We start from the raw sequence: 15,129 nt of genomic DNA, 5'->3' as shown, positions 1-15,129 counted from the left end.
CTTTTCAAATAGTAGATATTTGCATGAATAATTTATGGGTTAATATAGTATAAGAGCCGTTTCTTTTTTTTTTTCATAATCAAATGCCTGTCAAGATGAAAGAAAAAGCAGGCCCAGATAAATTTTATTTTTAGAAGATAAGGTCAAACTTTGTTACTTAAGGCTGCTTATAGTTATAGGATGAGTACTGGGCCAAAAGATGAAGGGAATGATGAGGGAATAAATCTTGAAATTAAATTATTTTATATAATTAATAATCATGAAAACTACGTTTATTTTTTTTTTTGAGAAACATACACACAAGGGACAGAAAAATGGATCTAACACAAAGATATATCACAACTCCTCTTAAAAATTATAGTGACTTTTAAGAGATGGTAGAGCAAGTTATTATGAAAACTACGTTCGTTAAACACAAACACACCGAAAAAAAAAAAAATATATATATATATATATATATATATATATATATATATATATAACTGGAGTACGTTGGGTTGGAAACTGGAAAAACTTTGGTTACACCGTGTCCTTGTGCCGCCACGTGTACAAACAGTATAAAGAAGAAATTTCTCCTCCTTTTATCTATGATTCTATCTATTAATCTAGTATCTACCCACCACCCGACTCTCTTTCATTTTCACTTCATAACAAAACAACTCTGTGTCTCGTGTAGTGTGTGTTTGCCTAAGGCTAAGAGCTTAAGCTTTTTAGCCCCCAGACTCCGTTTCACGTTGAAAGCGCAAAACAAAAACAAAAAGCCAAAGCTCAGAGAAACAGAAAGAGAGTAAAATCTAGGGTTTTGGAAAATCTGAATCGGAATGGGGACGCCATTTCCGGGCCTGCAACACCGAGACGGTGGTGGAGGCGTGGCGGTAATGGCGGGACCAGTCAAAGCTATGGAGCCCACGCCGTCCAAGACATGTTTGAAGAACTCGTCGCTTAAGCCCCCGATCCTAATCTTCTTGTTCTTTCACAAGGCTATACGTTCCGAGCTCGAGAGGTTACACCATGCCGCCGTCACTTTTGCTACCGCCGGTGGCGATATCAAGCCCTTGTTCGACCGCTACCATTTTCTCCGAGCTATTTACAAGCACCACTGCAATGCCGAGGACGAGGTGTGTTTTGTAATTTTTTTTGGATTTCTTTCAGATTGGAAATGTTTTTTTTTTTTTTTTTCTGGGAGTTTAAATAATATGAATTTTCTATAAGTCTTTGTTTATTTAGGTGTTAGCTTGAATAAAATTGATTTTCATTTTTGGCTGTGTGTTTACTTAATTTGGAATTTTGGATAGTATGCGGATTTATGAGTATTAGACATTTGGAACTGTGTTTTTCAAATTTTACTTTAAAAAAAATCATTTGAAGGCTTTGGTTGATGATAGTGGTGATGGTTCAATTTTCATTTGATATTTCAATTGGTTTAATTGAGAGGTTATGTTAATTGGTAGCGAATATCAAATCTTGCTCCACTTTTGTGTTCATTCGTGTGTTGGATTGAGCTACATGTGTCATTATGTATCTAGCTTCCTCGTTAGGATTGCGAGAGGAAGTTAGAAATTGATATTAGGTGCTAAATCCGCAGTTGGGTTGTTGCCTTATCATGATAATTTCAAATAATTTAAAAATTTCAAGCTTCTTTGGCAACAATTCATTGTAAGTACAATTTTGCAGAAACGTTATCATGCTTCATTTATATGTGGCCCTGATGTATGAGCTATCGGGACTTTAATTTGAGTCTTGGATTTGTATATGGGTGCCTTAAGTTACAACTTACTCTGACCTAAATGTATCGTTTCTTGCCTCCCAAATTTAGGGTTTTTTGGACACTTACATCAGCATATTGATCTTTTTTATTATTTATTTTTTATAATATTCATGATAACAAGAAGGCTAGAATCCATTAAGAGGAATACAAAAACCAGGAACATTACAAAACTGCTGGGTTTACCCAGCAATGATGGGATCGCCATATAAATTGGAACACTAGTTTCGGTTTACAAACATGGTCTCATTCATCATTTAAATAAGGTTTACCTCTAAGAATGTATGAGTGGTTATATTTCTCTCATTTATCACACCACAATAGCATGTAAATTTGACTCACTTGTTCTATTGAAATAGACAATGGGGCATTCCCTCACTTTTAACTCACTGAATGGCTTTGAAAGTAGGTAGAGCTTTGTGATTCAAATTTTACTGGATTCATAACTATTTTACTATCAGGAATTGCTTGCATATGTGGCTTTGGGCTATACAATATCACTCTTTTCTAATTTTTACCACGTCCACTGATGTTTTTGTTTCATTTTGCTCATTAAGCAGATGTTGCCAGTACAAGTGAATAATGGTGTCGCCTTTGCAACATTTGCTATAATTTCTTATAATATTAAATAAATATGGTGTGCCATGCATAGATCTCCTTGTTGTGGTTAGCTTAGGAAACATTTGTTTGGAGCTTCCATTGTTGTTATATATGATGCTGACATAGTTGATTTTTCAAGACTTGAGAGGATTAGTGTTTAATGATAACAATCCAGGCATGTAAGCTTTATTTTATGTTCTGTAGAGCTTAGTTGGCTAGGATATGTTTCTTTTTGCATTATGGGTTACACTAATGGGGAATGATACTTTGACTTGAGGTATGATGGAGACAGACCGAGTTGGTTCACTACTTTGGGTCATCAGTTCACTTTGGAAAGCTAATTTCGGGTCACTATCATATATTGTTTATGTATGTATATATACATATGCACAGACATGCACATCTAAAACTTAAAGATCAAAAGGCTTTGGATATAAATTACAGAAGTGATAAGTAACATTCAACACTTTTACTAGTAAGCTCTTAAATAAATGAGAAATGCAAACTTATTAAATCATGTGTTATCAGTTCACTTTGGAAAGTTCCTTTTTGTCTTTCATCAATTAAGATTATTACATCATGTTTTCTTTTGGCATTGTAGGTTATCTTTCCAGCTCTGGATATACGTGTAAAGAATGTTGCCCGAACTTACTCACTAGAGCATGAGGGAGAAATTGCTCTTTTTGATCAGTTGTTTGAGCTGTTAAAGTCAAATTTGCAAAATGAAGAAAGCTATAGAAGAGAGTTGGCTTCTTGTACTGGAGCTCTTCAAACATCAATTAGCCAGCATATGTTCAAGGAAGAGGAACAGGTGTTTGTTTGTTTCATTTCTAATGTGATAGTTTTTTTAATAGATTATTATGGTAGTTTTATTTCATTTTATTATATTTAGGGTATACTTGATTGGATCTAATGAATGTCAAACAGCAAAAACAACCAAGTCTTAGTCCCAAAATTTTGGGGTCGGTTGTGGATCCTTAATAGACTAATCAGGGTGGGCCATATGTATTATTTTCCATCATTTTAAATCCTTGTGTACTGGGGTGGCGTTTTTCATGTTCAATAAAATTTCCATACTTAGATTAAAAAAATAAAAATTATATGAATTACGAAACGTTAGTAGTATACAAGATTTCATAGGGAGTACTAATTTTTTATGCTTTTTGACTGTAATCCTCACTAAAAGTTATATTCATAACAGAAAATGTGTTACATTTTTTTTGCATAAATTGGGATATTCATTCCTTGGATGTCATTTTGTATTCTCCTCTGGTCATTGCTTCTACTTCAGCAGACAGCTGTTGTTTGAGTAGCCAGTGATAATTTCAGAGAAGCTCTGATCAGGTCATTTTTCAAGAAGATGCTTTGCATGTCAAGGCTCCCTTTAGGAACCCCTCCCTTCCTTTGGCTGTGCAGGAATTTTTTTTAATGAAACCATCATGGGCCATTATGAATATCCAATTTGAGGTTAGGTTTGTCTAGGTCGTTTATATGTGATGTGAAAAAGATATGCATCTTGGCTATGTAGTGTTCTGTAAGCTGGCCGGTCTACAGACATTATATGGAGGGCCTCTATTATGTCATCAAATTTATGAAGAGGGAGGCTTCTTCTTCAGTTGTTTTAACCGCTCCAACTCGTTTTGGTCCTGGTTTCTTGCCAAAAGGACTTTTTCCCCCTAAACAGTTATATAATGTATATCACACATCAGTGGTTATCCAAGTGCCTAAGATGTTTTATCGTACAATGAGAATGATTCTGAAAACAATGATCAACTATTAAACTCATATTTAATTTTTCCTTAAGGTTTCTTGTCTGAGGCTGAGTATGTGTTGCTACTTGCATGCCAAGACACAGAATTTAACAATTTGTTTGATTGGAAGGGAAGAAACAGGAGGGGATGAGGAGGAGGAGGAGAAGGGGGGGGGGGGGGGAGATGGCTAACTACCTTTGTCTTCCTATGTTTGGTTGATCAAAGAAGAAAGGAGAGAAGAAATAACAAATGGTGGGCCTGAGTGGAATAAAGAATATATAGACATTAGACAACCAATTTTTCCATCCCGTTCCCTCTACTTATGGATGAAAAAGTTTGGTGGGGAAGAGAGGAAAGGAACCTCTTTCCTCTTCCTTACATTGTTCCACTTTCATCCATACCAGCATGAGTAATAGTGAAACCTCCCTTCCTGCTTCATTCTCAGCCAAATGCTGTGTAAGTTGTACGCGATACAAAATTAGTGGTGGGTTAACTCCTTTAAATTTCTCATTTATATGTTGCTCTAGATGGAGCTGACAGTTGATCATGTGCACTAGTCTTTAGGATGTAAGATTTGATACTTATTGCAAAATACATGGAACTGAGTTTATTTTTATACCACCCTCCATACTTCACCAGCCATCCATATAGAGCTCACTATGCAGGGCTAGAACTACTTATCAAAAAATAAAAAGTATGCTGAGTTAGAAGTAAGTTTGGACCTTACTCTTTTGGCAGGTCTTCCCCTTGCTTATCGAGAAGTTTTCATTTGAAGAGCAGGCCATGTTGGTATGGCAGTTTCTTTGCAGCATTCCTGTCAACATGATGGCGAAATTTCTTCCTTGGCTTTCTTCCTCTATATCATCTGATGAACGTCAGGACATGCAGAAGTGCTTGTGCAAGATAATTCCAGAAGAGAAGCTTCTTCAGCAGGTGAGGACTCTTTTTGGTGGAAAATCATTTTGGATGGTTTTATGAGAAAACTAGGCTAACTTTATCTTGGCTCAAGTGAAGGTTGTATTTGCTTGGATGGAAGGGCTAAGAGTGTCTGAAATGCAGAAAGGTTGTGAAGATTCTGGGTCTAGTGCCTTTATCAGTCAGACTGAGCAGGGGAAGTGTGCATGTGAATCTTCCAAAACTGGTAAAAGGAAGCATATGGAGCTAAATGCTGATCATACCAATTCCACTGTGTCTTGTCCTATAGATGAAATATTGCTTTGGCATAAAGCTATAAAAATAGAGTTGAATGATATAGCCGAGGCCGCTAGGAAGATACAAATTTCTGGAGATTTTTCTGATTTGTTTGCATTCAACAAGAGGCTGCAATTCATTGCAGAGGTCTGCATCTTTCACAGGTTTGGTTTTTCAGCCATGTTACCTATTTTAATTTTCTTTACAGGCAAATGAGTCTTTGAATGTAATTCTTCAATTGTGGCATACTTAATGTGATTTGCCTTGTGGACAAGGACTAACTATGGGATAATGGTCAGTGGTACCATGGCCTAGTTCACAGACTTCACTTTCATTTCTAAAACTGTTTTTATGCTTAGAAGTTCTGTTAATAAAGTATGGAAGGATTCAAGCAGTAAAGTTCCCTTAAAGTGCATGGTGTAGTATTTAAGAATTTTTATTTTTTGATAAGTAAGAATGATATATATACGAAAGGTTACTCTATGCCTAAAGAACACAGAGCAACCCAGAAATTACAAGAAAAAGAAAACAAAGAGAAACAAGAGAGAAAACCAAACAACAAAGAAATTACAATAGAAAAAGGGAGCAAAGAAAAGAAGGGAGGGAATCACTAGACGTGAGTCCCCACGCCCGAGACCAATCAAAGAGAGTTCCACTAAAATAAGCAAGCAACTTATCACTAGAGCTATCCAAATCCTCAAAAGTCCTCCGGTTCCGCTCCTTCCAAATACACCATAGGATGCACAACGGGACTAAATTCCAGATCTGAGACGAATGCTTCCCCAGCCAATTCCACCATCCAAAAAACAAGTTTGAAATCGAACTAGGCATAACCCAAGCCAAGCCAAAAGTTATAAGAACAAAGCTCCATAACCGATAGGCCACTTCACAATGAAGAAGTAGGTGATCTACCGTCTCTCCACAATGACGGCACATAATGCACCAATCCACAAAATCCAATCTTCTCAATCTCAGATTGTCTCCCGTTAGGATCTTATTCCAAGCTACACACCAAACAAAAAAAGAAACTCGCCTAGGGGCCTTTACTCTCCAAATAGCTTTCCAAGGAAAGATAGTTGAAGGAGAATTTCTTAATTTGTTATAGTACGACCGGATGTCAAAAGCCCCATTAGGCTTCAATTTCCATCTCATCCGGTCTCCAACATCCATAGGAGGGTTTATAGCACCCAACATACGAAGAAACTGCAGCCCTTCATCCATCTCCCAATCATTAAAAAATCTACTAAATCGAACATTCCAAATTCTTCTATCCTCCGCCCCCTGCCTATGCAAAGAAGCTTCAACAGAAGCCTCCTTATCAATGGCAATGCCATACAGCCTTGGAAAAGCCAATTGAAAAGGTTGAACCCATACTACCCATCCTGCCAAAACCTCACCCTATTCCCCAACCCAACCACAAATTGACAATTTTTGCTGAAATCCTCCTAACCCATGCGGATACTTCTCCACAAACCACACCCATGAGCTCCCCTACCCAGCTTTGAGGTCCATCCCCCCCAATCTTCCCCATATTTTGAAGCTACTACCCGCCTCCATAACCGACCCTCTTCCTTTCCAAACCGCCACAACCATTTCCCCAATAAAGCCTTATTAAAGGTAGTCAGTTTCCTTGTCCCTAAGCCACCATTGGCTATAGGCGCACAAACTTTGTCCCATCCTACCAAATGAATCTTGCGATCTCCCCATAGGAAATTCCTTTGCAACTTTTCAATTTTATTAGCCACATGAGTAGGAATTGTGAATAACGATAGAAAGTAAGTCGGAAGACTAGAAAGCGTGCTCTTGAGTAACATCAAACGACCTCCCTTAGACAAGTACAACTTCTTCCACCTAGATAATTTCCGCTTAATATTTTCCAAAATTGTATTCCAAATTGAAGGGGAATTGTGAGGAGCCCCCAACGGCATGCCAAGATACAACATAGGTAAAGATCCAACTCTGCAGCCCAAGATATCAGCCAGAGCATGCACATCACCAACCTCCCCTAAAGGAACCATTTCGCTCTTATGCACATTGACCTTCAAACCTATTACCGCCTGAAAACTAAGGAGCAACAACCGGATATGAAGAATTTGCTCCACATCTGCATTACAAAAGAGGATAGTATCATCTGCAAATAACAGATGTGAAACACGTTCCCCACCATCCCTCCTACCCTCAAGATTAAAGCCACGAATCAAGCCAGCTCCCTCCATTCTTCTCAACATCCTACTAAACACCTCCATCAAGATCAAAAACAACATAGGAGATAGCGGATCTCCTTGTCTTAAACCCTTTGAGTTACCAAAGAAATCAGCTGGGGACCCATTAATCAAAACAGAGAACTGAATTGTGGATATACAAGAACGAATCCACTTACACCACTTCACTCCAAAACCCATCCTATTCAGCAGATACAACAAAGCCTCCCAATTCACATGATCGTAGGCTTTCTCCATATCGAGCTTAAAAATGACTCCAGGAACCCTACTCTTCCCACGACTATCCAGGAACCCTATTTAAGAATTTTTGAATTTGATGGGTCTTTTCTTTTCGCTGTCTGCTGTAAAGGCTGTCTGGATTCATATATTTATTATTTTTACTTGTTCTTCTAACCTTATTAGACCTAGAAAGCAATAATTTTTAGTAATGAAAGAGGAAATGTAACAGTGACATGTCTTTCTCATATCTTATGAAACATTTCATGAAATGAGCTTCTATTGTTTCTCTGTCTGCAGCATTGCTGAGGACAAAATTATATTCCCTGCTGTAGATGCAGAACTTTCTTTTGCTCAGGAGCATGCAGAAGAAAAAATTCAATTTGACAAGCTTAGGTGCCTGATAGAAAGCATCCAAAGTGCTGAAGCCAACTCAACGTCTGCTGAATTTTGTACAAAGTTGTGCTCTCAGGCTGATCAAATAATGGACAACATACAGAAACATTTTCATGATGAGGAAGCTCAGGTGAGTAATTTCGCAAGAAATGACACATTCTGCATTTTACGCCATATTCTTTGTAGAATACGGTAAAAACGTTTTATCTGCATTTAGAACTTGAGAAAGACATTCAAGCATCTTACCTGTCCTTAAAAGCTATCTAACTTTTCCTTTTGAAGTGCAGGTTCTTCCACTTGCTCGGAAGCATTTTAGCCCTGAAAAACAGCGTGAACTCTTGTATAAGAGTTTATGTTTGATGCCCTTGAAATTGATTGAATGTGTCTTGCCATGGTTGGTAGGATCAGTTAGTGATGAAGAAGCCACATTCTTCCTCCAGAATATGTATATGGCAGGTTCAATATCAGTTCTCAACTTTTTCTTATTTATATATATATTGTTAAAAATGCGTGTGCTGCTCTGCTTTGTATCTGTTTCTAACTTTTGGAGTTGTCTGATGCAGCTCCAGCATCAGATTCTGCACTGGTCAAACTTTTTTCTGGCTGGGCCTGTAAAGGTCGTTTAAGGAATGTTTGCTTGTCTTCAAGTGCAATCAGTGGTTGTTCTGCAAGGGTATTGACCGGCATGGAAGAATATGTTAGCCAACCGGTCTGTGCATGCGCCTCTTTGTCTTCTTCTGAGGAAAAACGTTCATTCACTCAAGCAGATGACAATAGAAGGCCGGTTAAACATGGAATCTCAATACCACAGGAAGATAGTGATGCTCATCATTCTACAGAAGCTGGGAATTCCGTTATATTACCTTGCAGTAAACAGTCTTGCTGTGTCCCTGGGTTAGGAGTGAATGGAAATAATTTAGGAGTGACTTTAGCTGCAGCAAAGTCACTACGGTCCCTATCTTTTAGTCCTTCTGCTCCTTCCCTTAATTCAAGTCTTTTTAATTGGGAAATAGACATAGCCTGTACCAACGCTGGATCTGCAACACGACCTATTGATAACATATTTAAATTTCATAAAGCCATTCGCAAAGACTTGGAGTATTTGGACGTTGAATCCGGAAAGCTTAATGATTGCAATGAGACCTTTCTTAGGCAGTTTACTGGCAGATTTCGTTTGTTATGGGGTTTATATCGGGCTCATAGTAACGCAGAGGATGATATAGTATTCCCAGCATTAGAATCTAAAGAGACTCTTCATAATGTGAGCCACTCTTACACTCTGGACCACAAGCAGGAAGAGAAACTATTTGAGGATATTTCTTCTGTGCTTTCTGCGCTTACACAACTGCATGAGCGCTTGAACGGTACAAAATTTTCTGATCATTCAATTGAAAGTAACTTTGATCCTTCTGATCATAATGATACCATGAGAAAGTACGATGAGCTCTCTACTAAGCTTCAGGGCATGTGCAAATCCATTAGAGTAACATTGGATCAACATGTTTTCCGGGAAGAACTAGAGTTGTGGCCACTGTTTGACAGACATTTTTCTGTGGAAGATCAGGACAAAATTGTTGGTAGAATAATTGGTACTACAGGTGCAGAAGTCCTTCAATCAATGTTGCCATGGGTCACGTCTGCTCTTACTCAGGAGGAGCAGAATAAAATGATGGACACGTGGAAGAATGCAACTAAAAATACAATGTTCAGTGAATGGCTTAATGAATGGTGGGAGGGAAATTCTGCTGCATCTCCACAGACGACAACATCGGGGAGTAGCATTTCACTAGGTTCGTGTGGTGCTTCTTTTAGTGGTGCATTGGATCCTAGTGTTTGCAGTTTATTTTGTCAGTTCTGTTTTATATATAAAAAAGGATGTCATAAAAGTTAAGTATGTTGAAGATTCATATTGTTAAGATTTCTTTCTCAAATATTCCAAATTTACAATATCAGGCACTGATGCTTATGAAAGCTTGGACCACAGTGATCTCACTTTCAAGCCTGGATGGAAAGATATCTTTAGGATGAATCAAAATGAGCTTGAATCTGAAATAAGAAAAGTTTCTAGAGATTCAACTCTTGATCCAAGAAGAAAAGCATATCTTATTCAAAATCTTATGACCAGGTCAGTTAATGTTGTGACCCTTTTATAAACCTTGTGCACCACCTATTAGATGAACATTCTGTTTGTATGCTTCAATGTATAATAGATTAATATGCTTTTTACGTGTAATGATATATAAATGGGTTATGTTAGTCGGTGGATAGCATCTCAGCAGAAGTTACCTCAGGCAACAGCAGGTGAAGGCTCAAATTCTGAAGATTTACTTGCATGTTCTCCATCATTTCGTGATTCAGAGAAACAAGTATTTGGGTGTGAGCATTACAGAAGAAATTGTAAGCTCCGTGCTGCTTGCTGTGGCAAGTTATTTACATGCAGGTTCTGCCATGATAAAATCAGTGACCATTCAATGGATAGGTATATTTGTGCCATATATTATTGTCTGCTTGATTATTGCTTATCAAAAAAAAAAATATTGTCTGCTTGATTATCAATGGACTTCTATGTATTATTTTTTAATATTAATTTATTTGCAGGAAGGCTACAACTGAAATGATGTGTATGCGCTGCTTGAAAATTCAGCCCGTTGGTTCAGTTTGCTCAACTCCTTCATGTGGTGGACTATCAATGGCAAAGTACTATTGCAGTATTTGCAAATTTTTTGATGATGAAAGGTACATACTTTTGTTTTAACTTTTTTCTCCCTAATTATTTATCAATGAATCAGGTTTTATTTTTTTTTTAGATTTCAATATAATGCAAAATGGACAAAGTTTAGCTACAAAATTAGTTATAGCCTAAGGCTATAACTTCCTTTATTAAATTTTACATTATTACGTATTTTGAAAATCTAATCGTTGAATTGTAAGTTCTTTATGTTTTTAATTCACATGTCAAATTCTGTGCCAATTAGATAATATATACTATATGATTTATAAGCTTATATTTTATGCATAATTTTAAATTACAAAAACTTGTAATTTAAAAAATTTATTGATAATATAGCTATTGATCTTTAATTTTTTAGATATTTTGTAAGCATGGAGGATATAAAAGGAAAATGTAATTTAATGGTGGATTTGTCAAAATTCCATGCAAAATTATAAGATATATAACTTATCTGAATTAATTTTTTTAGACTTAAATAGAGGGCTATTAGGGTCCCCCCCAACTGTGGGTTGAAATTATCATATATTGCACATCAAAGTACATGTTTATCATTTATTGGACTTGAACTTGCTCCCAACCAGAAAATAAGCATGTCTAAAGTCTAAAGCATTGGGCCACACACATTTTATTGGTAAGGAATGGGAGATTAATATATATATATATATATATATATAAATAAATAAATATAATTAGATAAATATATAAATACAATTTAAGTATCAAATCCACTAAAAAATTAAATGACATGACATGTCACAGTTTTACCTTGGTTGAACCCCGGTCTGACCTCAAAAACCTTAAACCTCTCATTTTCTGGTTCTTTGAATGGTCTGGGTTTCAAAACCATGGTAATGACCAATTTATTTCTTGAGAAGTTTTGGGGTTATATATGTTTGATATGGTAACAAACTGGTAGTGCACGTGTCCATAATCATTTATTGCTATTTAATCCGTAGGGATATTCTAAATGGTCTGTTCAGTATGGTGATTAGGCTTAGTTTCTTCTGATTCTGATCATTTAGGTAACATATGTGGTTAGGATTGCCGAAGTGGATTACTTATTTTTCTTATATATTTTTATTTCAGGACAGTTTATCATTGTCCTTTTTGCAATTTATGCCGTCTGGGGAACGGACTTGGCATTGATTACTTTCACTGCATGACATGCAATTGTTGCCTGGGGATAAAGTTAGTAGATCACAAGTGCCGGGAGAAAGGTCTGGAAACAAACTGTCCCATTTGCTGTGATTTTTTGTTCACGTCAAGTGCGACTGTTCGAGCTCTTCCATGTGGCCATTTTATGCATTCAGATTGCTTCCAGGTCTGCATTTTGTTGCCTTCTTTGCTTTGGTTCCTGTACTGAAGTTCTGCTTGAACTTTTGACTTCTTATAACGATTTTATCAGTGCTTAATGTGATATCCTACTTATTTATTATCTCAGGCATACACCTGCAGTCACTATGTTTGCCCAATTTGTAGCAAATCTTTGGGAGATATGGCCGTAAGTGTTTTAATATCACTTCATCTGTTATACTGTTATCAAGATCCATTGATGAGCTCTTTGGGTATCACACCGAAATAACCATATTCATCTTGCCCTGTTTTTCTTCCAAAGAACTTAAAATTGGACTATTTTGAGTCTTAGTGGCATATAGGTGAGGAATTTTCACATATATAATTTTAATAAAAATCTGTGTTATCGTTCTTTTAGGATTATATAAATCTCACAACCATATGAATTTTCTAGATAAGTAATCAAGAGTTATTGAAATCCTGGAAGCCCTAAAGTAAGAGCTTTGTAATGATTAAAACCAAAGACCTAAAATGAAATCAGAACCTCCTGATCATTGTACAACATTTAAATAGGAAAGAGTAATGTTAGGACATTGTTTTTTTTTAACTCTTTTCATAACCATCGACATGGGGTTGTGATTGGAGCAACATCTCTCTCTCTTGGATATACCACTGTGTCCACTTTTATTATGTACCAATTGCAACTTGGGAAGCACAGACATGGCAAAATTGCCAATGTACTGGTGTCAGGCATGTATCCGACATGGACATGTATCCGACACGGACACAAACATGTCAAGCACGCACTCAGGTTGAAAAAATATTTTTTAATTCAGTTGTTCTATTTTGATGTTGAATGTTGTTTATTTGAACTCTTTTTATGAGTGTCTAGTTTATTTGAACTCTTTTTATGAGTGTCTAGTTTATTTGAACTCTTTTATTCGTACTTTAAACACTATTTATAGTCTTTAAATTAATTTTAGATATATTTCCAAACATTTCATTGTTTTTACATACTTTTTAAATCCAAAATAAACATAACTTATTCCAAATAAGAAATATATATACCTAAAAATAAATATTAATTAATTAATTAATTGTCATATCCTCGACGTATCGTATCTTAGTTTTCAAGAAATGTCGTGTCACCGTATCAGGGATCGTGTCTGTATCTGTACTACATAGATTGCAACAGGCCGTTATTAGTTGTGAAAAAAATAGTGAAAATGTCGTGTTCTTATACTTATTAAATGGAAAATGCAAAAAAGAAGCCTTTAGGTCAACCTCGAATCTTTCAATACCTTCAAAAAGTATGACCAAATATTGTATGATGATGCTTATTGGCTAACTTAAATGGACCTCACTATAAGCTTGATGAATGTCTTGAACTACTCAAAAGAATCCTACAGTTGGTATGGACTTGATGAGCTAATCTTTAAGTGATACACATCCAAGACGCTTAAGGGTGAAGCTAATAGCAAGTACCACCAAAATTTATACATGGTTAATAAGTTGTGAAGACTATGGATTTGCATCTGTGTTTTCTTTATTTTCCTAGTATTCACAGAACATTCATTTAAACATTGTAAATGTGAATAATACTCAATTGTTATGAGTGAATGGATGGGGTTTGGCTGGTTGGACCGATACTTTATCACCTGCAGATGGAAGGTCAAGAAAAAAAAAAAATGAAAATTTTTGTGGTGTGTATCCTTTCAGGTTTACTTCGGCATGCTTGATGCTTTATTGGCTTCTGAGGAACTCCCAGAAGAATACAGGGATCGTTGTCAGGTAAAAACAGCCAGTCCTTTTTCATCTTCAAATTCTTCGGTAACCCTATCAAGTTATCATTATTAGCTGAGTATCAAAGTGACTAATTTTGTTGTTCCAGGATATACTGTGCAACGACTGTGATAAGAAGGGGACCGCAGCCTTCCACTGGCTATACCACAAATGTGGGTTTTGCGAATCCTATAATACCCGGGTAATTAAGGTTGATTCCGGTTACAATTGTTCAACATCAAACTAGTTAGAACATTTGGCGGCTTTCTTCTTGGTTATATTTGGGTTGTAAATACCTTTGGCGGCAGCATACTTACACAAGGCTTTGTAGAGTAGACATTCCACACACAAAAATAGTGAATACAATTTTCCCGAAAATTTCAGTGTCATACCCCAAAACTGGTGATCATTCCCAAAGTTAGGAGGATGGTGGATGTTTGTTCCTTTTCAATGAGTTTTCAACTGTTCTTTTCATCAATATAGAAATTGAAAATATATTGCATTGAGCAGGAAAGTTATTAATAACATCTTTGCCATTGCTAAACAATCAAAGCTGATTTGGGGTTCCTCAATTTTGTATGGTAATAGACACGTAGAGCTTTAAGATATATTTTGGCCTCAGAATACTTCGGAAAAAATGTGTAGTTCCGGGTGCGTTGGACAAATAGAACTGCAACTTATCCTCTGTGCTTCTGATTAATTGCATGGATGTGTTGTGTACATGAATTTGGAAACTGTAACTCATTTTTCAATCTGAAATAAGTGGCAAAGGGTTATCAATCATGAATCATGGCAGTGGTTTTATTTTTATTTTATTTTATTTTTTAAATAGGTGGATATTGGGGGAGGAAGAGGTGGGGTTCTAACTATGATATGAAGTTCTATAAAGGATGACACTATCATTGAGCTATTGTTTTTTGTTTTTCTGTTTTTGGTTAGGATTGGGCTATCACTTGAACCCTAATCGTGGAGGTAGTTTGATAGACAATTGGAAGTAGGTTAAATGACTAGTTTGATCCTCTAGTAAAGTTTAATTTGGTCTATCAACTATTTATTTGAGTCAATTTAATTCCTAAACTTCTAAATATTGGGTTTGATTTTCATTCAAATTTTAACATTCAATCAACTATCTCACCGCATTTATTTTGCGGATTTGATTGCATCTACGTACTCTCACCTCAT

At 36.3% G+C, this 15,129-nt stretch overlaps 1 protein-coding gene across 1 annotated transcript; it reads left to right on the top strand.

Moving 5' to 3' along the window:
• The first annotated feature begins 587 nt into the window (after positions 1–587).
• Positions 588–14,472, top strand: LOC142607416 (zinc finger protein BRUTUS-like). The gene is made up of 14 exons (XM_075778907.1): positions 588–1,118; positions 2,967–3,176; positions 4,855–5,049; positions 5,131–5,471; positions 8,046–8,271; positions 8,429–8,597; positions 8,705–9,931; positions 10,095–10,266; positions 10,399–10,620; positions 10,740–10,877; positions 11,959–12,193; positions 12,314–12,373; positions 13,885–13,956; positions 14,057–14,472. The coding sequence occupies exons 1-14, from the start codon at positions 822–824 to the stop codon at positions 14,192–14,194; spliced, it is 3,702 nt and encodes a 1,233-aa protein (XP_075635022.1). The 5' UTR covers positions 588–821; the 3' UTR covers positions 14,195–14,472.
• Positions 14,473–15,129: the final 657 nt, after the last annotated feature.

This window comes from Castanea sativa, chromosome 8 (genome assembly GCF_040712315.1).
Source record: "Castanea sativa cultivar Marrone di Chiusa Pesio chromosome 8, ASM4071231v1".
Classification (NCBI taxonomy): domain Eukaryota; kingdom Viridiplantae; phylum Streptophyta; class Magnoliopsida; order Fagales; family Fagaceae; genus Castanea; species Castanea sativa.
The sequence above is the reverse complement of the archived record's forward strand: the minus strand, read 5'-3'. Positions and strand labels throughout refer to the sequence as shown.

Excerpts from the sequence above, each read along its gene's own strand:
- LOC142607416 (XM_075778907.1), top strand. The coding sequence starts at position 822 with ATGGGGACGCCATTTCCGGGCCTGCAACACCGAGACGGTGGTGGAGGC. Across the intron at positions 5,050-5,130 it reads AAGAGAAGCTTCTTCAGCAG|GTTGTATTTGCTTGGATGGA; the intron begins GTGAGGACTCTT and ends GCTCAAGTGAAG. Across the intron at positions 13,957-14,056 it reads AATACAGGGATCGTTGTCAG|GATATACTGTGCAACGACTG; the intron begins GTAAAAACAGCC and ends TTGTTGTTCCAG.